The 22,985-nt window shown below is 37.6% G+C and overlaps 1 protein-coding gene across 4 annotated transcripts in view; it reads left to right on the top strand.

The window, feature by feature from the left end:
- The window catches only part of LOC150104970 (uncharacterized), a 336,174-nt gene that overhangs the window by 24,081 nt on the left and 289,108 nt on the right, over window positions 1-22,985 (top strand). For 2 of the 4 annotated variants that reach the window (XM_090396080.1, XM_090396082.1), the window contains exons 2-3: window positions 4,024-4,088; window positions 11,213-11,254. In XM_090396080.1, the coding sequence (XP_090252206.1) occupies window positions 4,024-4,088; window positions 11,213-11,254 (107 nt within the window). Of the gene's footprint in view, window positions 1-4,019; window positions 4,089-11,212; window positions 11,255-22,985 lie in introns of all 4 variants that reach the window. The other 2 variants (XM_090396079.1, XM_090396081.1) reach the window with 1 other exon arrangement.

The raw sequence follows: 22,985 nt of genomic DNA, 5'->3' as shown, positions 1-22,985 counted from the left end.
TTATCATTTGGCACCACAAAAAGGAAGAGCTATTAGATTACCTAAACAAAATCAATATGTTTCACCATACTATCAAATTCACACTAGATCTTGAAAAGACAAACAGCTACCATTCCTAGACATCATAATAAAGAAAATAACAGTGTCAACTTATCAGTTTATAGAAAACCAACAAATACTGGACGTTATCTAAACTTTAGCTCATCACACCACATCTCCCAAAAACTCATCATTATTCATATGCTAAAGAAAAGAGCTATACAATTCACCATGGACCATAATGATCTACTAGAGGAATTAAATAAAATATCAAAGGATCTACTCCTAAATGGCTACCCTAGAGTACTTGTTAATAAAATTCTCTTCTCTGATATACCACAAAGACAACGTGATGACACACAATATATAACCACTATGACTATTCCATACATTGGTACCATCTCCAAAAAACTAGCTCACCTCCTAAAACCACACAATATTAGAGTGACCTTCAAGCCAGTTGAAACTATCCAGAAATTTCTAAGATCACCAAAAGATTTCAATCCCTTCTACAAACATGCAGGAGTTTATAACATCCCTTGTTCCTGTGGTCTAAGTTATATTGGTCAGATGTCCAGAAGCTTCGAAGTGAGACAAAGGGAACACATCAACTATGTTAGAAACAACAGACAAGATATTTCTGGCGTTTCTTCCGACTTCTCTACAACCAACCACATTATTGAATGGAATAAAAGTCTTATGCCATATATAGAAAAAAACTACCATTCCAGAATCTTCAAAGAAGCTGCTACAGTCGCTCGTTCCACAAATAACCTTAACAGGAACCAGGGTTTCATCCTGCCAGATATATGGAAGACTTTAATCAGATCACTAAACACACAGGAAATGAACCTCAGTACAAACTACAAAATGCATCTCAACTAGTAAATCATGTATCCGTGACACGTGTGTTGTTTCACCACACTACTATTTTGTTATTGAAATAGAATTGTCAGTTAACGTATAGCTTGTAATTTTCGTTGATTTGCTTTCATGATTATACCATGAAGAAGCCAACAGCATAAGCCGGCGAAACTAGTTGGTAATTAAATTATTCACCTACACTTGACCAATATCTAAATAATAGGAAGTGTGCTTTGTTTTTCGATCTCAGTTGTGAACTATATGCTTTTGTGTTGTTTGTTTAGGTGACTAAGGAAAGTGTCTAGTGTCTGGCAGCCATTGGGACCAGATTGTGAAAACACCGTCATTGTATCTAAGCGAGACTTTGGGTTTTAAAGGAGAGGAATCTAGAGCATGTTGCTCAAAATGTTCCATATAAAAGTTAGCAATGAGGGGGGGGGGATAATGGAAAGCCCATGGCTGTGCTTTCTTTTTGTAGGTAGAAAGCGTTTTGCCAAACAAAATAACCAGAACTTAATACATGCACAAAGAGCGCCATGATATCTGGAGGGAGTTTGTTCTGTAAAAGAAGTATTGTGTCATTGATTGGGACATTCGTAAAGAGGGCAGAGATGTTAAACTGACTAATAAATCATCTTTTTCTAATGTAATGTCTTTGATTATGTTTATGAAGTGTTGTGTGTTTCTGATATTGGAGGAGGAATGACCTACCAACTCCTTCAGTGTTGCTGCTAATTTCTTGGCAAGGTGATAATTCGGCCTGTCTATACCTTCAACTATCGACTGGAGTGGTGTGTTTTGTTTGTGTATTTTTGACAGACCATAAATTCCCGGAGAACAAGCGTATTGCGGAAGTAGTTTTTTGACTGTGTCTTCCAGCCATGTAGTAATAGATTTAAGTAGTTTCTCTGTTTTCTTTTTTTTTTATTCTATTGGTTGGGTCGTAGTTAATATGTTGGTATGTACTAGTCAGTTTGGACGTTTCGGCCCTCTTTATGAATGTCCCAATCAATGACACAATACTTCTTTTACAGAACAAATTCCTCCAGATATCACGGTGCTCTTTGCACAACATGTATTACGTTCTGGTTATTTTGTTTGGCAAAATAACCAAATACAAAAAGAGGGCACAGCCATGGGCTCACCATTATCTTTCCCCCCCACTCCATTGCCAACTTTTATATGGAACATTTTGAGCAACATGCTCTAGTCTGGCTTAGATACATTGACGATGTTTTTGCGATCTGGTCCCATGGCCGCCAGAAACTAGACACTTTCCTTAGCGACCTAAACCAACCACACAAACGCATACAGTTCACAATTGAGATTGAAAAACAGAACACACTTCCATCTCTAGATACACTTGTCACACGTCTTCGTTCTGGCAGTCTTTCCTTCACTGTGTACCGGAAGCTGACACGTACTGGTCAATATATACACATAAACTCCTACCACCACCCAACACAAAATCTAGGTGTCATTAATACTCTAAAAAACAGGGCTTTGAAGATCTGCACCAGTGAACAAGCTCTGAAAGAAGAATTTAAAGTTATCAACAATATTTTCCTAAAAAATGGTTACAACCAAAACACTATTAACAAAATTCTCAACAAGACCTCAATAAAAAACAAAGATAAACCAGACTACAATAAAACTATAACCATTCCTTACATTAAAGGGGATATCAGATGAAATAAACAGAATACTACAAAAATACAACCTCAAAGCCATCTTTAAACCTCCTGCAAAATTTAAAAAGCGTACTCAACTCATCCAAAGACTCACTCCCTCTGCTGGCCCACCCAGGAGTATACCGTATTTATTACACCTGTAATATGCAGGTGAAATAGGGGAAACGGGACACACAATTCCTATCAAACAAAAGGAACGTAAACGACACATTAAATATAATAACTATGGTGAAGCTGGCCTTTCCAATCATGCCCTGAACACTTTACATAGAATTGACTGGAAAAGCACCAGTTGTTTACATCACACCAAAACATAGTATGAATGCAAATTTAAGAAAGCCTGTGTGAGATTCTTATCAACCCACCCCCAATCTGAACAATAATGATGCTCTAAAAATCCCAAGCATATGGAAGGCACATATTCTACTCACCTCTAAACAGGACTGTAGATAATCCAGAATCCTAAATCTAAAATAACAGTTGTAATTAAAAATAGGCCATCATTGTTACTAAAAGAAGACTTAGATAAGAAAGAATGTTTTTCTCGTGTTACCTTAAATAGAATTTAGCTTGATAGTTTCTAAATAATTAATTAATTTGTAATTTTTTATTTTTATTTTTTTTCACTAGAGTCATGCCAATAGAATAATCGGTGATCAAATCATTGTTTCTCTAGCTTACTATGTGCAGTGTAACTCAGCTTGTCTTTGTATATTTGTATATACTCCAGATGGTGATCTTAATATGAAGACTGAAACGTCGAGAAATTAAAAGAGTTATTTATAACACGGTTGTAAAGTCCATAATTTCTAAAATGAATGCTGATCATTGTGCAACACTAAAAGAAAGGTTTCATGAAGATGTTCTTTGTATCCTATAATGTGCAGCACTTTATAAGGCATTTCTAATGCTCTTCATTATGGTGAGAATAATTATGGTGGTGTTATAAATCATGGTGATTCTCACTGTTAGTCTTCCTGCAAAGAGTGTTTGCTGTGCATTTTGGTATGTATATTTTATTGTGTCTTAATGGAAAACAAGCCGTTTTCGGCTTGATGTGAAGTCACCTGCGCTATGTCCAAGTAGCTTAGTTATCTTCTGTTTATTTGCACATAAAGTACTTTATGTGCAAATATTTATTTGCTTAAGCTGGTAATATATGAATTGAAACAGTAATATAATTTATAAAACATAATATACTTTCCATCCAAGTGAAAAACTTATTATTACCAGATTTTTGCTGCACGTGCATTTGCTTGTCATCAGTTAAGTAAACGATTTATTGCTTCATATAGGTTTTCTGATAACTAGAACCTCTGCCCTATACAGGAACATGGTTTCTAAAATTGTATATATATGTAACTTTAATGTATGAGGTTTCTTTTTTTTTTAAAAAAAAAAATTTAACCTTCTGTTTTTATATAGATAGATGAGAAATGTGGCCTTCCAGATGGAACATTTTCTATAAGTTATGTTGATGAAGAAAACCATAAAGTATGTACTAGTGAATATTTGTTTCAGTGAAATATTTTAGATATAATATATATTTTGTGAATTGTTATGTGATTAGTACTAGACTTGATAACCTTCAGTGTTTGCATGTTACAATTACAAAAATAGACTTTTACTAAAACAAGAGTATATAATTTTCAGCAAAAGGATGTTGATGGTTTCTTAAAGGGTTCATTTACAACTTGAAGTATGATTTCTTGTTTATTCAGCAGATGAAAGAAATTTAGTTCTGAGGCCTTCCTGTTTTATTGTGCCTTCATTGAGATCGTGTTGAATTATTTATATCTTTAGCTTAGTTATAAAGCATTGTTTTTTTTTTTTTTCATAGAAAGAAACACTATCATCTTAATTGTCTAAATAGATAGCATTTTTATTTTTCAAACTACAGCTTGTGTTTTCAAATCCCACTATAGCTTGCCACATCAGCATCTTAGTTAATTTCATTCGTTTCATCTCAGTTGTTTATAACATTTTCATGGACATCTTGCTAGGCATGCTGACAACATTTGAAGTGTTGAACAATAATAGTATTAAAGTTGAGGTCATTTTAATCTGAAGAGCATTCAGAAAACATTTCAATGCAACACAGCTTTCTTCATACCCTTCTTAAAGCAGTTTCTAACCAAAACCCATGCATAAGCAATAATATTAATTAGTCTTTAATATTTAAAATCAACTTCCTGTTTTTTTTGTTAAGGATATTAAGTTAGAAGATATAATTTATCAAGAGTTATGCTAGTGACTTAAGTAGCCAAATATCTTGAGGGTCACTAGTATTCAGATTAAGCATATAGAGTAATAAAGGAACTAGAGCATTTTGAAAATATCAAACAATGCTGAAAAACATCCACAGACACCAATCTACAGGCTGCACCACTGAACCAGTTTCAAAATTTGAGCTAGTTGCTTCCTTTGCATCATTTCACTGATTTTGACCAAATTTAGGATAATTGTTTCTGACATTGCATATGGTTTCCTGAAAAATTTGGTTAAGTTGTACACAAATGAAAAGGGGGGGGGGATTTTCTCCTTTACAGTGCTTCTATAAGTTGCATCATTCCACTGATTTCACTCAAATTTAGAATTATTATTATTATTATTATTACCACGGGCTACTCCAGGAGTCCTTAGACTCATCGAGGGAGGCCCTAAACATCATGTTCACACAGCTGTTCAACATTCTCACAGTATCTATCATACCTTGCCTTGAACTCGCTCACTGTCATAGCACCCACAACAGACGCTGGCAGCTTATTCCATTCATTTACCACTCTAAAAGTAAAGAACCCAGCTCTAACACCCCTGCTAACCACGCTCTTGCCCAGCTTCCATGGGTGTCCCCTAGTTCTCCCACCACCAGTCCTGATCTCAAAAATATCATCTGAATTAATCCTATAGAATCCTTTTAGCAATTTGAATGTCTCAATCATGTCTCCCCTTTTCCGCCTATCAACTAGTTTCTGCAACCCACAAATCTTCAACCTGTTCTCATATGGTTCATTCCATAGACCTGCTATCATCTTAGTCACTCGCCTCTGGATCCTCTCAACCTCCTCCCCATCAAGAAGGAACCGAGGTGACCAAATCTGGGCACAGTAGTCGAGATGAGGTCTTATCAGGGCTCGGTACAGAGGTACAATAATTTGTTTTTATCTGCTCATCAAGGTATTTTTCAACAACCAAGTGAGTTGATGAGCTGATTTAGCTACTTTCGCAATGTGCCCCCTAAACTTCATCTCCCTATCCACCAACACTCCCAAGTCCCTGGCCTCATCAGTCTCTTGGAGTACAGTTCCACCAATGTGGTATACTGCTGCTAATCTTTTCACTCCGAAATGCATAACCTTACATTTTGTCACATTAAATTGACATCCATTCTCCTTAGTCCAGAACTCCAATCTATCTAAGTCATCTTGCAAGACTTTGACATCTTCTGCATTCACTATCGCCCTACCCAACTTTGCATCATCAGCGAACAAATGAACTGTCCCACTTAGACCCTTCCCTATATCGTTAATGAACAGATTAAACAGCAGTGGTCCAAGAACAGAACCCTGTGGCACACCACTAGTCACAGGCCGTTTTTTGGACTCTACTCCTGAATAAACTACTCTTTGATATCTCTCCATCAACCACCCAGCTATCCATCTCACCAACCCTATATCCATTCCCATATGTTGTAGTTTACGGATTAGAATTCCATGTGGTATCCTGTCAAACGCCTTTGCCAGGTCCAGCAGTATCACTGTAAACCCATTTCCATTTCCCTTATCCAGTTCAGCCATCACCTTGTTATAAAACTTGAGCAAGTTACTGAGACATGATCTACCCTTCACAAAGCCATGCTGTCCTCTGTACAGTATCTCATTTTCATCAATCCATTCCTGTATTTTTCCCTTGACTACTTTCTCCAAGACCTTGACAACGACTCCTGATATGCTGATCGGTCGGTAATTTGCAACCATAGTCTTGGATCCTCCTTTATGCAGTGAAACTATTTTCCCCTCTTTCCACGCCTTCGGGACTAAGCCAGACTTGAGACTCAGATTAAACAACATGGTCAAGGGCACTGATAATTCATTAGCCGCTTCATGCAAGACCCGTGCCGGTATACCATCCAATCCCACAGATGTATTCACATTAAGGTTCTGTAATAGACTAGTCACCTCCACTTCATTCATCACAATTCCCATATAAACTAATGGTTCCTTCATTTTTTCAACGTCACCACCTGGATGATATACTTTTGCAAAGTGCGCGCTCAGTAACTCCACTATATCAACTGGTTCAGTGAACTCTTTACCATCGTCATTCCTTAAAATCATTTTGCCATGTACAGTATTTTTCTTGCTTGCAGCATATTGAAAGAACTGTTTGGGATTCTCTTTTGCTTGCATAGCTAGTTTCCTTTCGTAATCGGCTTTTGCTGTTTTTACCACACTCGTTACCCTTCTGGCCTGTACTTTATACCGTTCGTGTGCCTGCAGGTCACCCCTTTCTTTAAATTCCCTCCATAGTTGTTTCTTTTTTTGCAGCTCAAGCTTAATGGTGTTATTCATCCATTTAACCCCTCCTTGTTTCACTATTCGGACCTTAGGTATACAATCAGCCATAACCTCCTGTAAATGCTCTTTGATCACTTCCCATGCTCTATCAACGTCCAGCCCTTGCAGTTGTACATGCCATGGCACTGATCCAAGCAATCTCCTAAGCTTGTCATACTTGCCAGCACGGTAATTCCACATATACCCTGTCTTAATCACAAATTTCACACCTTTAGCCACCTCCCAGGTCACTTTATGATCACTCTCACCAATAGGTGGCAACATGGTCATATTCATTACAGTCAAATTCTCAGATACTATTACCAGGTCAAGCACACTCTCACACCCCTAGTATTTTCAATTACATGCTGTTTCAGATAGTTATCCCTTAATAATTGAATAAAATCCATTTCCTTCCTCACATGTGTCCTCTCCTCCTTCCAATCAATGTTACCATAGTTGAAAACCCCCATAATAATTACCCTCCTTCCACTCATTTCATCAATTTGTTTATGCATACCATCTCCACCATCTATTCCATCACCTGGTCTATAGCAGCACCCAACTGTATATTTTATTCTGCCAGTATCAATCTCACACCAAATAGCCTCAAATGAGCTCCTTTCACTATCCTGCAATACTTCAATTCTCCTTGGCTGCAGTTCATCAGCTATCATCAATAACACCCCTCCCCCAATTTTATTCTCTCTGTCCCTCCTAAACATACTATAACCTACACATTCTATCCCACTAACTATATCATCTTCCGTCAGCCATGTTTCACTAATGCCAATAACCTGTGGCCAGGAAGAGCCAATCAAGGCCAAAAATTCTTCCTTCTTGTTCCTAATACTCCTGGCAGTAGTATACATGAATTGCAGTGTTCCCTTTGTCCCACCCCTATCTTGATGCGTTATTCTAAATATCCCATTCCCATTTTTTGTCCTTATTGCTGGCTCAGGTACATTATATACATTTTTACACTCAACTGTCTCAGTGATGTCTGGATATCCACTTCCCCCCCTCCTTGGTAGTTCTAGTTTCCCTGGTTCTGCACATCCATTTTCACTTCATTCAGCAACACTTTTTCCAGTCTCCGCACACCAAGTCCATTCAAATGCAGTCCATCCATCTTGTATAAGTCCTTTCGCCCATCAAACTCATTCCACACGTCCATGAATTCCACACCACACCGTCCGCATAACCTGCGCATAATATCATTTGCGATTATGGCCCTCCTAAACTCCTCTCTGTCATACCGCGGTAACAGACTCACCATTCTAACTCTGTCACTCTTTTCTTTCGCTACCTTTAACAATACTTTCAAGTCCTCTCTCATAAAAAATTTATCACCTTTCAATTCATTCGTACCAGCCACAATTGTTATTTCTTTCACCCTCTGTTTTTGCACTCTAATGCTCTCACTTACATCCTTAAATTTCGCACCCGGTAAGTACGATTTAGTTACACTCCCATCTATTACTCCTCTTAATAACGAGTCACCATACAACACTCTCTCCTTCATTTCGGAAACTCGCCCACGCTGTTTATTTACGTTAGCCGAATCACTCTGGAAAGAATATAGTTTTTCATAGAGTCATTTATGACTATAGAAATATTTTTTTGATAATGACTAATAAAACCCATTTTTTTAAATTAGAATATAGTTTTCTTATGTCCAAGTTCCTGCAAAATTTGTTTATTCTTCTATAGATGCATAATGGCAACTTTCAACCCATTTAGATCCATTTTGGAATATCATCTTATTTTTATATTGTTTCATTTGAGTCATTTTACTGGCATGCTCTTGCTCTTTATATTCCTCATGCAACTGATTATCACCATTATTCATCTTTAGACACGACAGTACCATCTTCTTCTTCTTCCAGATTATATGTTATATTCAGACATTGCTGCTGTTAAATAGCGTTTAATAAGCTTCTTCTTAGTTTTTCATAATCACCAGCCTTGTACCTCTACACAACATCCTTTTCATATATAATACAGAAGTCTTCATATGACTGGCTGCTACCACCCAGGTGATCACTTCATGGTTACTCTCACCATTTGGAGGGAGATGCAAAACCCTTCCTATCAGTATCTATTCCCATCAGCCATTACACCATACCACCTCAAAACCACTATCACTATTTCCCCGTGCATCTTCACCTTGTGCAGACATAATTCCCCTACCATCATGAACAGTACTCCCTTTCCATTCTTGTCCTTCCTATCTTCCTGAAAACATCACATCCATTTCTATTCCCATCAAAATATCATCATCATCCAGCCATGTTTCTTGTATTCCAACAATTTTTGGGTGAATGAATTTAATCGGTGCAACAATTTTAGATCACTTGTTTCTGATGTTCCTGGTATTTGTAAATTAATACAACAGTTAATTTTTAGTTCTGTAATACAGGGTTTCTCAAACTTTTCCTACAACGGAACACTTCACAAATCCTGAAATTTTAACAGAACACATTGATTAGAGTCGAGTATCATCGGTCTCGTATTCAATGTAAAGCTAAGTGCACACTATCGCCACAGCAGGCTGTATCACATTGAAAAAATTCGACAGCGCATACTACAGTGTGCTGGGCCGCATCACATTGACCTATCATAGGATGCAAGGGAAGTAGTTGAGTCTGAGAATATTTTCATTATACAAATAACAAAACAATGTATTACTATATTATTAATCTAAATTCGAGATGTAGAAAGTTTTAACTTGGTTACAAGTTAAATCAAACAAGAAATTATGTTTGTTTTAATCCTTTTTTTTTTACCCAAGCATAATCAAACAAAGGTTTGCATGTGAAGTATCTTCACGACTATGTTACTTGTGAAGTCAATTGCTTCAATATTCATATTGTTTAGCAGACGTTTGCTTGCTTATGCTTGGGTACAGGATTAAATATATATATATAATTTCATGTCTATTATAACTTATGCAAGCTTAAAATAGTTGTTTGCATGTTTAAAATAATAAGTAGTAATAAAAACAATTTTCTCTTTATTGTTAAAACAGTCTGTGTTGCCTGTGACAAAATCATGGTAATTATTGAAAGAGTTCAAAGAACTTTATCAAATGATGGTGATTTTGTAAAATCTAATAGTGTCAAAAGTTATAGTGTAGTACATGAAATATTGAAATGTTTTTAGTTTATATGCTGCAGACATTATTTTTATTAGTCTAATTTTTTCTCTTCAAATATATTGATTGAAATGGCAAATTTTACTAAAGTTCCTTAATATCTACTTTTATTAAATTCCATCCATCTAATGCAGAATTATTGTCAAGTTTGAATGATTTTGTTCATTCATCTTTATGCAATCTGATCTCTACAAACAACAAAACTATAGAGATCAGGTTGCAAAATTTTTACAAAATTCAAAGTTATTAGTGTATATAATTTAGTAATGTTTTCATCTGAAAACAGATGGTCTGACTAATAAAAAAAAATTGAGATGATTGGACATATTTTTGAAAGATTTGAAGTACCAAATTTTATTGAAATCTGTTCAACCAGTCTATGATTAACATGAGTATGGATGAATGAACAAAATGTATTTCATAAATGAGTCTAAAATTTGCAACAGTCTCTGAAAATGACATGGATACAATGATTGTAGGCAGATCATGGATTATTGTGACTAAAGCAATGTATCTGGCTATCTTAGAATTATTAGCTTTTTTTTTTTTTGCTGCTGAGTTGCAGTAGCAAAAAGATTGTAACATTTGCACCTGGTGGCATAGGTTAAAGTTATGGTAACTCATGGATAATGCTGGAAACAAGTAATTTTCACTTTTTTTTTTTTTTTTAATATTTCAGTGTTTAAAGGGCACTTGTAATAAGTCTCTATCAATAGTACACTTAATAACTTAATATATGTAGGCGTGCTGTTCTTTCAATAATTAGCTTTTTATGGTGTGAATTGCAAGAGAGTTCAATTTTAATTTCAAATTAAAATTGTATTATTTTATCTTTATTAATTGATTGGCTATTATCTTTATTTATAGTATGAAAATTTAGAGGAATGCATTGTCTATTTTAATAGGTTCCCATAACTTCTGATAGTGATTATTCCAAAGCTATGAGGGTATGTACCAATTAGTTCAGTCATATAAATTTCAAATGATACTGAGTAGTAAAAAATTACATTAACTTTTTTGTAATGGAATTAGGTGCCAATATTTAATATTTGTAATGTTCTATGCCTCATTTTCTTCAGCAAAGTTTTATATCTACTCTATAATATAAAATGATAAGACTTTTTTTGTAACTTTTTCGTGTCATGTTTTTTGAAACTTTTGAAACTCAGGAGCTAGCCTGAGTGTTGAGTCATCAGAATTCAACGAGAACCAACTTACCAGTCCGGAACTTGGGGGAGGGGCACCGTAGGCACCAGGAGAATGGAACCCCCCCTTCCGAGTTTTCAGAATTCAAGGAGAACCGGCCTGCCAGTCCAAAACTTGGAGGGTTGGGCGCCGTAGGCACCAGGGGGGCAGAAACCCTTTCGAGTCGCCGCCCAATCCCCCCCGGAACTCGGGGGGCATAGGCATCAGAGCCCCACCTAGTGTGTGTGTGTGTGGGGGGGGGGGTGTATTTTTTTTTTTAAGGAATTGAATGACTAGAACCGAGATTTAAGTAAAAAGGTTTTAATATAAAAACACGACTAGTTTCGGCTTGTAACAGCCTTCGTCAGGTGACATTATAAAAGAAAGAAAAAAGAAAAACACCAAAACACTGAAGCTTAAATAAACTATGAACATCATAGAGTCTCTATACATAATTGACATTAAATCGTTGTGGTTGTATTTAAAGCTGTTCTTTCATTTGTTGTATTGTTGGGAAAGTACGTGCTAGTAGCATCTCGTAAACGCCAGTACATAATTACAGCTGAATGACTATTATTATTATTATTATTATTATTATTATGGGCAACTCCAGGGAGTCATTAGACTCATCGAGGGAGGCCCCAAATCATATTCATCACAACTATTCGACATTCATACAGTATCTATCATACCTCGCCTTAAACTCATTCACTGTCACAGCATCCACCACAGACTCTGGCAGCCCAACTCATTCACCACTCTAAAAGTAAAGAACCCATCTCTAACACCTTTACTAACCACACTTTTTCCCAGTTTCCATGGATGTCCCCTAGTCCTCCCACAACCAGCCCTGTTCTCAAAAATATCTTCTGAATTAATTTTATAGAAACCCTTCAGTAATTTGAATGTCTCAATCATATCTCCCCTCCTCCGCCTATCAACCAATTTTTGCGACCCACAAATCCTCAACCTGTTCTCATAAGGTTCATTCCACAGACCTGCTATCATCTTGGTCACTCACCTCTGGATCCTCTCTACCTCCTCCCCATCAAGAAGAAACCTAGGTGACCAAATCTGGGCACAGTAGTTGAGTGGGGTCTTATCAAGGCTCGATAGAGAGGAACAATAACCTGCTTGTCTCTGCTTGTCAATTATTCTTTAGCAACCAAGTGATTTGATGAGCTGATTTGGCCACTTTTGCAATGTGCCCCCTAAACTTCAACTCCTTATCCACCAACACTCCTAAATCTCGTACCTCATCAATTTCCTGGAGTACAGTTCCACCAATGTAGTAAACTGCTGCTAATCTTTTCACCCCAAAATGTATAACCTTACATTTTGCCACATTAAATTGACATCCATTCTCCTTAGCCTAGACCTCCAGTCTATCCAAATCATCTTGCAAAATTTTGACGACATCTGCATTCACTATTGCCCTACCCAACTTTGCATCATCCGCAAACAAATGAACTGTTTCTCTCAGATCTTTTCCTATATCATTAATGAACAAATTAAACAGCAGTGGTCCAAGAACAGATTCTTGGGGCACACCACTAGTCACAGGCCATCTTGTGGACTCTACTCCTGAATAAACCACTCTCTGATATCTCTCCGTCAACCACCCTCCTATCCATCTCACCAACCCTATATCCATCCCCATATGCTGCAATTTACTGATTAGAATTCCATGTGGTATCCTGTCAAACGCCTTAGCAAGTTCCAGTGGAATCACTGTAAAACCATTACCCTTATCCAGTTCAACCGTCACTGTGTTATAATACGTGAGCAAGTTACTGAGGCATGACCTACCCTTCACAAAACCATGCTGTCCCCGATACAGTATCCCATTTTCTTCTATCAAATCTTGTATTTTCCTCTTGACTATTTTCTCCAAGGCCTTGATAATGATTCTTGTTATGCTGATTGGCCGGTAATTTTCAACAGCAGCCTTGGAACCACCTTTATGCAGCGGAACTATTTTCCCCTCTTTCCACCACCTTGGGACTGACCCAGACCCGAGGCTCAAATTAAACAAAATGTTCAAGGGCACTGACAATTCTTTAGCCGCTTCACGAACGACACGAGCTGGTATACCATCCAATCCCACAGATGTATTGACATTGAGGTTCTGTAATAGACTAGTTACCTCTACTTCATTCATCACAATTACAGTGTAAGCTGTTGGTTCTTCCATTACTGCAATGTCACCACCTGGATGATATACTCTTGCAAAGTGCTTGCTCGGTAATTCCACTATATCGAGTGATTCGGTTACTTCCCTAGCCTCAGCATTTTTTAAGATCATTCTGCCATGAACATTTTTCCTTTTACTTGCAACATATTGAAAAAACTGTTTGGGATTCTCTTTAGCCTGCATGGCCAATTTTCTTTCATAATCTGCTTTTGCTTTTCTTACCACCCTTGTTACCATCCTGGCCTGAGCTTTATACTGTTCCTGCACCTGCTGGCCACCTTTCTCCTTAAATTCCCTCCACAATTGTTTCTTTTTTTGCAGCTCAAGCTTAATAGTGTTATTCATCCATTTAACCCCTACTTGATTTATTATTCGGACTCTTGGTATACAGTCAACCATTGCCTCCTGCAAACACTTCTTAACCACCTCTCATGCAATATCAACATCCAGCCCTTGCAGTTTTACATGCCTTGGCACTGAGCCAAGCACACACCTAAGCTTGTCATACTTACCAGCCTGGTAATTTCACATGTACCCTGTCTTAATTGTAAATTCCACTCCTTTAGCCACCTCCCAAGTCATGACCTTATGGTCACTCTCACCAATTGGTGGCAACATGGTCATGTTCGTTACAGCCACATTCTCAGTTGCAATTACTAGGTCAAGCACTCTTTGTCCCCTGGTATTTTCCACTACATGCTGTTGCAGATAGTTGTCCCTTAATAACCGCATAAAATCCAATTCCTTCCTCCCATGTGCCCTCTTCTCTTTCCAGTCAATGTTACCATAATTGAAATCACCCATAATAATTACCCTTCTTCCACTCATTTCTTCTATTTGCCTACATACTATCCCCACCATCTATTCCATCACCTGGTCTATAGCAGCACCCAATTGTATATTTTGTTCTCCTAGATTCTATCTCACACCAAACAGCCTCAAATGTGCTCTTTTCTCTATCCTGCAGTTCAACTTCTATACTCCTTGGCTGCAACTCATCAGCTATCATCAATAACACTCCTCCCCCCCTTTTATTCTCCCTGTCACTCCTGAACACGCTATACCCGTCGCATTCAATCCCACATGCTTTATCATCTTCTGTCAGCCATGTTTCATTAATACCAACAACCTGTGGGCTGGAAGTGCCAACCAAGGCCAAAAACTCTTCCTTCTTGTTCCTAATACTCCTGGCATTAGTGTACATGAATTGCAGAAGCCCATTAGTCCCATCCCTATTTTGATGCCTTATACTAACTATCCCATTCTGATTTGTTGTCCTTCGTACTCGCTCGGGCATATTATACTCATTCATACACTCAACTGCCTTCCTAAAGTCTGCATATCTACTCCCCCCCCCTTAATAAATCTAGTTTCCCTGAGTCTGTACATCCACTTCCACATCATTCATCAACACTTTATCAAGCCTCCGTACACCATCTCCATTCGAATGTAACCCATCCATCTTATATAAATCCTTTCGCCCATCACGTCCACAAATTCCACACCACTCTCCATGCATAACCCACGCATAAAGTCATTGGCAATTATGGCCCTCCTTCTAAACACTTCACTGTCATACCGCGGTAAAATACTCGCCATCCTAACTCTCTCACTCTTCTCTTTTGCTACCTCAAGTAATTCCCTCACATCCTCTATCATTTCCATTTTGTCTTCTTTCAAATCATATGTTCCTGCCACGATTATCATCTCTTTCACCCTCTGTTTTTGCACTCGAATAGATTCGCTGACGTCCTTTATGTTCGCACCTGGCTGGTACAATTTCGTCAAACTCTCAACTATCACACCTCTTAATAGCGAATCCCTAAACAGCACTCGCTCCTTCATTTTATTGACGTTTACGAACATTCTATTATTTGTCGTCACAGACTTTCGCTGTTTATTAGTCGGTATGTTCAGCACACATTTTTCCATACACTTCAGTTGCCTTTTTGCTCTGTGTATCGCTCCGTTCAAACGTGCGATTTCACTACTTGCATTTATCTCACCATTTTCATTATCAATCAAATCATCCATTCGTTCTGTATTTCTACCTTCATTTACACTTTCAACGACGCTCTCACACCTATCTGGCACTACTTCACAATTCTCTATCACATCGTCATTTTCTACATTCTGACTATCGTTAACAATATCACTCTCGCCACCCGAAACATGCTTGAGATCCTCATTCTCCTTACACTTTCTGCACATATTAACTCCACTATCACCATCTAACCAGACTCACAGTGCTCTTTGCAAAGCATACGTCTCACAGACAGCACATTGCATAAATTCGTTTACATCAAAACTCTTAAACAAACATGGCGACCTGGCTGCCATATTTTTTTATCGGTGCCATATGTACGCTACTTATCTTAAAAATAATAATTAAAATAACACAGAAAACACACAAAAATTGCACAGACACACCAAGAAACAAAAAGCAAACAATACTACGTAAAATTCTAGTAAAATTGCCAATGATAACACAAAATACTACTAATCTTTTCAGGAGCTCTCGACAAGCCGACGATCATATCAGTGCGACACCTAGCCCATCCCGGACTATCTCGGAGGTTGTAGCTCAAGTTATTATTTAGATAAACAGGATTGAAGATGATTTCCCTAGATTCCATGATTTTTCTTTCTAGTTCATTGCAACGGAAGATGTTAGTAGATTTTTCCCAGCAGACTTTGTGACTTTGGCTTTCATCATTAGGATTAGCCGAGAAAAGGATATGACTTGATAATACACTGGCTTGCTGTCTCTTGTAAGTAATGTCCCTCATGTGTTCTTCCATATGTAATTCAACAGATTTATCTGTCTGCCCAAAATAAGGAATATCGCAATTACACAATATTTTATATACACCAGGGTATTTGAGATGACGACGACAATGTTTTGGATGACTTATTAAGAAACGGATCTTTGGAAGTGAACAAGGTTCTGATATTGTATTTTCTTAGAACTTTTGCAAATTTATGTGAAACTGTACTTATGTAAGGAATAGATATATTGCCTTTGAATCTATTTGTTTCTTCTGAACGATATCTAGGAGGATTAAGAAGGAATCTTTCAATGATTCTCTTGGAATATCCATTAACTTTGAAAGAAGTTTTGAGATGGTTTATTTCTGTAAGAAGTTCATTTGGGTCATCCAGAAGAGAACGGGCTCTATGTCCCAAGGTGGAAATTATTCCAAGCTTATGAGGAGGGAAGTGATGGGACTGACTAGGCAAATATCTGTTGGTATGTGTGGGCTTTCTATATATCGATATTTTGAGTTTGCCAGAAGAGCGGGTCACTTTGACATCAAGAAAAGGCAGGGAATTATCCTTTTCAAGCTCAGCAGTAAACTTAATACTATGATGTCAGATACACATCCTCTGTATATATATATACAGGGTGTTCGGGATAAATTTGACAGTTTCGTAAGGAAAAAGAAAATCTTCTTTGTATCTATTAAATTTAATGAATTGACAAAAAAACATTACAGGCAGAGTTAATTACAATACTATCAACAAGATTTACTCAAAATAACCACCATTAGCATCGATCACAGCTTCAATTCTGCTTCGGAACCTCGAACAAGCTGATGCTACAGTCTCCCTGGGAAGGGCCGCAAAAACTGTTTTAATTTTATCCATTAACTGGGCTTTTGTATTACTGGAAGTGCGATTGGTGTCTTTTTCAACTGCGCCCCATACAAAATAATCCATGGGGTTAAGGTCTGGGGAGTTTGGAGGCCAAACATTTGGACTGGTGAAGTCGTAGAAATTTTCAGACAACCATTTTTGACTTTTCCCAGAGGTGTGGCAAGGGGCCGAATCCTGCTGCCATACATACGGCCTACCATTGGCTACCCTTGTTATCCAGGGCTTGACTACAGTTAGCAACTCCACGAACAAAGCCCGAATTCCAATGCCAGGGTTCTTCAACACCTGTTCCTGCAGATTTGCGAGGAATTCTGCTGTACGAACGCAATCAGATCGTCTGCTAGGGATCTTTCTTCTTGCTACATCCTCGTAGTCACCATTGCAAATCTCTAGTTCATGCCTGATTGTTTTTACTGTATTCAGGGAGCATTGGGCAGCAGTCGTAATATCCTTATTTTGATGGCGGGCACGAATCATCATGATACAAGTTATTCTCTTCCATGATTCAGGTGGGTTCCAGCTATCCATCCTTTCTGACATCTTGTATATGAATGAAGAAGGGTCCAAACTTTTAAATGAAGAGAAGTGTGTGTTAATACATGTAACTTACGGAAAAATATAATTAATTATAAATATGTCAAATTTATCCCGAACACCCTGTATATGTATATATATATATACAGAGGATGATCGATTAATGAACATAATCCGTTCAAAGACGATGTTCGCTACCCGAATTGTTCATTAACCGATCATCGATTTAGCATAGATTTTTATGGGAATTTGATTAATTCGTTCTGAGACCAAAAAAAAAAAAAAAATTATATAATCTCTTACTACGTTTATTTATAATAACAATAATACATACATACACAGTCTTGCATTTTCATCAGTCATGTTTTTTTTTTCTGTTAGTGGGGCGTTAAAGACTGTCCAATGTTAATTGCTTTTCTCTCTTCTTCAGGATTTTTCGGAAGTGATTAATAGCATTGTTGTTGTAGAGATCCCTAAGCCTATTGACCTCAACCTGTTATGGGTGCCATTCTAAGACCATTGTTCTGACATCCTCCCACTTCTTCAAAAGATCTTTAATAGCAGATGTCGGCATTGGTCCTCTTTTGTCTTCCTCTTTTTCAGAAGAAAACACATCTCGCTGAGTTTCTTGGTGTTCTTCAATCATGAGTTTTTGGAGTTCTTCTGTCGTGAGATCATTTTCATGTTCCATTATGAACTCTTCAATGTCATCTTCATTTACCTCCAATTCCAGATCTCTAGCAGTTGTCACAGTTTCATCCATAATTTCAGGGACATCATCTCTGTCTCCCTGAATGCAAGATGGACACAGCTTTCGCCAAGCAGAATTCAACTGTCGTTGAGTGACTTCTGACCACGCCTTTTGAATGAGCTGGATAGCTTCAAGAATATAAAATTTTTCTTTCCAAAATGTTTTTAATGTCATCATTGAGGAGTACCTGCATGCTTCAAAACAGCACGCAAGTGTACAATTTCTTGAAACCCGCAATAACCTCCTGATTGATTGGCTGAATGAACGAAGTGGTATTTGGAGGCAGAAACTGAACTGTCAGCCAGGGAAAGTCCAAAGTGTTCGTTAACCGATCACCCACTGTATATATATTTACACACACACACACAACCAATAATTGTCCAAACACTCCTGTTATTTGAAGTTATGGAATATTCAGGTTTGTTAATAACATAAAAACCAGTGTATAGATAGTAGGAAGCAGCAGTAGAATACAGATGGTATGGCAACACAACTTGAACTCAGTGACTTCGAGAGAGAGAGAGCAAGATGTCATCGTGGGCTGTCACATTGGTGGCATGTCCATATGTGTCATTACTGCTCAACTGGAGCATCCAAAATCAACAGTTGGCGATGTGATCAACAAATAGAGGCGTTCTGGCATCACTAGTGAGGAAAACCCCATGGTGCTGCTGAAAATGACTGAAAGGGGCAGGAGGATGTTAAAACGGGTGGCACACAAAAAACCAGCTACAATCAGGCACAGACCATCCGTGATGAGTTCCAGAGCACCAGTAACACCATGGTGAGCACTAATACTGTATGAAAAGAACTCCATTTACTGGTTTCTACAGAAGTGCAGTGGCACACAATCCAAATATCACAGTAACGAACAAAGCGGCTCATATGGCTTGGTGCAAAGAGCATGTGAACTGGACAATTGACCATTGGAAAACGGTACTCTGGAGTGATAAATCAAGGTTGATCTGTTTTAAGTCTGATAGCAGGGTTTGGGGGCAGCCTGGTGAACTCTTGTTACCACACCGTGTTGTACCCATAGTAAAGTTTGGTGGTGGAGGAGTAATGCTGTGGGGTGCATTCAGCTGGTTTGGAGTAGGAAAACTGGTTGTTGTCCATGGTTCTGTGAAGGCAGCTCAGTATCTTGATATTCTGGATAATCAGGTGCTGCTGCCTACTATGGAAGACCTGTGTTACTATATTACAATTCCCCATGCCATAAAGCTGCAGCTGTTATGGAATGGTATGAAGAGATGGTGTTAAACAGCTGCTCAGGCCTACACAGAGTCCTGACCTCAATCCCATCAAACACCTGTGGGACAAATTGAAGTGGCGTTTGAGGTCCAAAGCAGCACGTCCTTGATCTGTCACTGAACTCAGTGGTCACGTAACTTTATTACCTTTATTATTTTATTACTTCCATTTACTGGTTTCCACAGAAGAGCAGTGGCATGCAATCCAAATATCACAACGAACAAAGTGACTCATCTGGCTTGGTGCAAAGAGCATGTGAATTGGACAAGAATTTTTTCCGCAAGAATTTTGTGGAAACTTGCTGTTCTGTTCATCATTCAAGGTCAATGGGAAGGCTGTGTGCTGCCGATCTGTTGTGGAAGAAGTTTGGGAAAGTTTCCAGAGAAGCCCTGGAAAGTCAGCTTTTGACGAGACAGCTGTCTCGCAAAAAAATTCCACATGTGACTGTGTGGCATGTTTTATGACTGTGTCTACATTTAAGGTCCTACAAATTTGCTTTCATACAGCATTTGAAGAATGATGATGAGAAGATACACCAAGATTTCTGTACAGAAATGATCAGTAAGATAGAACAAAATGAGCACTTTTTGGATACGATTGCTGTCAGTGATGAGTGTGCTTTTTCACATAAGTGGACAAGTAAACACAACTGCAGAATTTGGGAAAGATTATGTGAGTGGGTAAATGAGTGAAGCTATAGTTTAATGTTGCAAAGTACAAGGTCATGAAATTTGGTAGGCATGGTTGGAATGAAGAGCATATAATTAATGGAAAAATTTCATGACCTTGTTCTTTGCAACATTAAACATGGCTCCCAGATGAGAGAGCTGGGAGTGATGGTGGACAGAGATTTGAAGTTGATGGGTCACATTGCTTAAAATTGTAAGAACATCCAGCAGATTAAGTCAATAATGAGGAGGGCATTGACATGCAAAAGCAAGTAATGGTTCCATTGTATAAGGTTTTGATCAGACCACAAATGAACTACTGTGTTCAGATTTGGTCACCTGGTTTTCAGGAATGAGGCTGTATTGAAGAGGAGGGTCCAGAAAAGGTTTACTAAGTCAATGGACAAGTTTATGGAACATCAGATATGAGGAGAGATTGAGGGAATGTAAGTTGGAGAGCCTTGTGAATAGAAGGAGAGGCGATTGAGACATGCAAGTTGCTGCAGGGTTGTATCTAGATTCATGTGGAGGAGATTGCGGTTTATCATAGAGTAGAGGAAGGCATGAGTAGAACTAGAGGCCATCTCTAGAAGCTGTATAAGATGGTGTGAGCAGGGGAGTGAGAAACAGGTTCTTTGCATGGAGTGCGATTGGTGAGTGGAATGCATTACTGAAAGTGTGGTAGGCACAGAAACTGTGAATGAATTTAAGGCATGGTTTGATGATCTTTTTTGCATGAGAGAGTATAGACCTCCCACAATAACTCCATTGAAGTCAGATGTTAATAATAATAATGACTAATTTAATTTCAAACTGTGGTTTCATGATTTTGCCAGTTGCCCTTTGGGAAACAATAGATTTGAAAAGAGATAAGAGACGACTGTTCATGACCAAGTTGTGTATATGGCTACATACTTAGTGTTATACTTGAAAAAAAAAATTCCAAAGAATTTAGGTATAGGTTGATAGTCAGTAAGGTCTGCAATTTTTTTTTTGTGATTCCATGACCCACACTTCCTAACTGTTTTCCTGGTATCAGATATAGCAAAGTGTTTCTGTATTATAATGAGCGGAAATGTTATTCCAGTCTAACCGATTCAGTAAGCAGGAGGTAAGTTTTTTGCACTAGAGCCTTTAAAATCAGAGTTAGAAATCAGAGTTATGTTTTTTGCAATTGTTGCAAGCTACATTGTAGAAAGAATGCCAAACTGAAGTTTTGATTTCAAGTCACTTGTGATATGTTGAATTGTTTTCTTCTTTGGTCTGCTTTGATAAACTTGTTAAATGCCAGAAGTGGCCCCTGGGGAGGGGAAAACCCTCCTTACTTGGTCTCTGGCACAGAGTTCCATATTATCTAATCCTTAGCCTACCCATGATACTGATACAGATATATTGATTTTTTTAAATTTTTTTTATTTTTATTTTTTATTTTTACGTGGTTCTTCCCCACAAAAGGTTTTTAAGTAAGTAATTTTTTTTCTATTTTTTATTCATTTTAAACATTTATCAGTGAGAAAATTTTCTCATTGATTATGTTTCTGGTTAAGATGACGAATTGAAGAAAAAATTTAAAATTTTCCATGCACATCCTTCAAGATTATATGGTTTGCTTAAAGTTTGCAATTGGCAAAGGGCCTATTGCAAACTTCATCACCATCTTCACCTTCCAATGTTATGATCAGTCTTGATATTGTGCCTTTGTTTACTAACATTCATTTATTAGATACCATGGAATTAGTCAAGTAAGAATTTCCATTGAATATCGTAAAATTATTTGACTTTGTTATTCACTCTGGATATTTCACTTTTAAATACAAATTCTACCAGCAGTTGACAATAGTTGAAGAAATATCCTATTTCTTCAACTTTTTAATGAAATGCTTTGAATGATGTCTCCTCAGCAATATTTCAATTAGACTTACTCATTGGTTATAGATATCTCATTGCCGTTTTTGCAATATGGAGGAGTTCTTCTGAGTTACAGTAGTTTCTTAACTATTATTTTTCCCAAAATAACAATGTATACTCAAATATTAATTATAAAACTTTAATTAATACTTTCCTATATTTCTGCAATGTTACATTGCCATCATCAGGGAACACAAAAACAATATGTGCATGCAGGCACTAACACTGGCCAATTCAACCCACCAGGTGGCACCATGACTATTGGGCTGACTTTGATTACCTGTCTTCAACCTCATTTGTCCAGTTAGCCTCATTTCCCATACTTCAAAAATACTTATAAGAATCTTAACACGAAGAATTGCATCTAAAGTTTAAGAATTTCTTGGAGAAGATCAGTTTGGTTTCAGGAAGGGTAGGAGAACAAGTGATGTGATTGGACTGTTAAGAATAGTAAGTGAAAGAAGTTAATATCTGTTATATAGATTTTGAAAAAGCTTTTGACTTTGTAAAATGGGATAAGATGGTGGAAA

The sequence above is a fragment of the Typopeltis vanoorti genome, chromosome 7, assembly GCF_054136105.1.
Source record: "Typopeltis vanoorti isolate ZY-2024b chromosome 7, IOZ_Tvanoo_1.0, whole genome shotgun sequence".
Taxonomy (NCBI): domain Eukaryota; kingdom Metazoa; phylum Arthropoda; class Arachnida; order Uropygi; family Thelyphonidae; genus Typopeltis; species Typopeltis vanoorti.
Note: the sequence above shows the minus strand (reverse complement) of the source record. Positions and strands in the feature narration are given on the sequence as shown.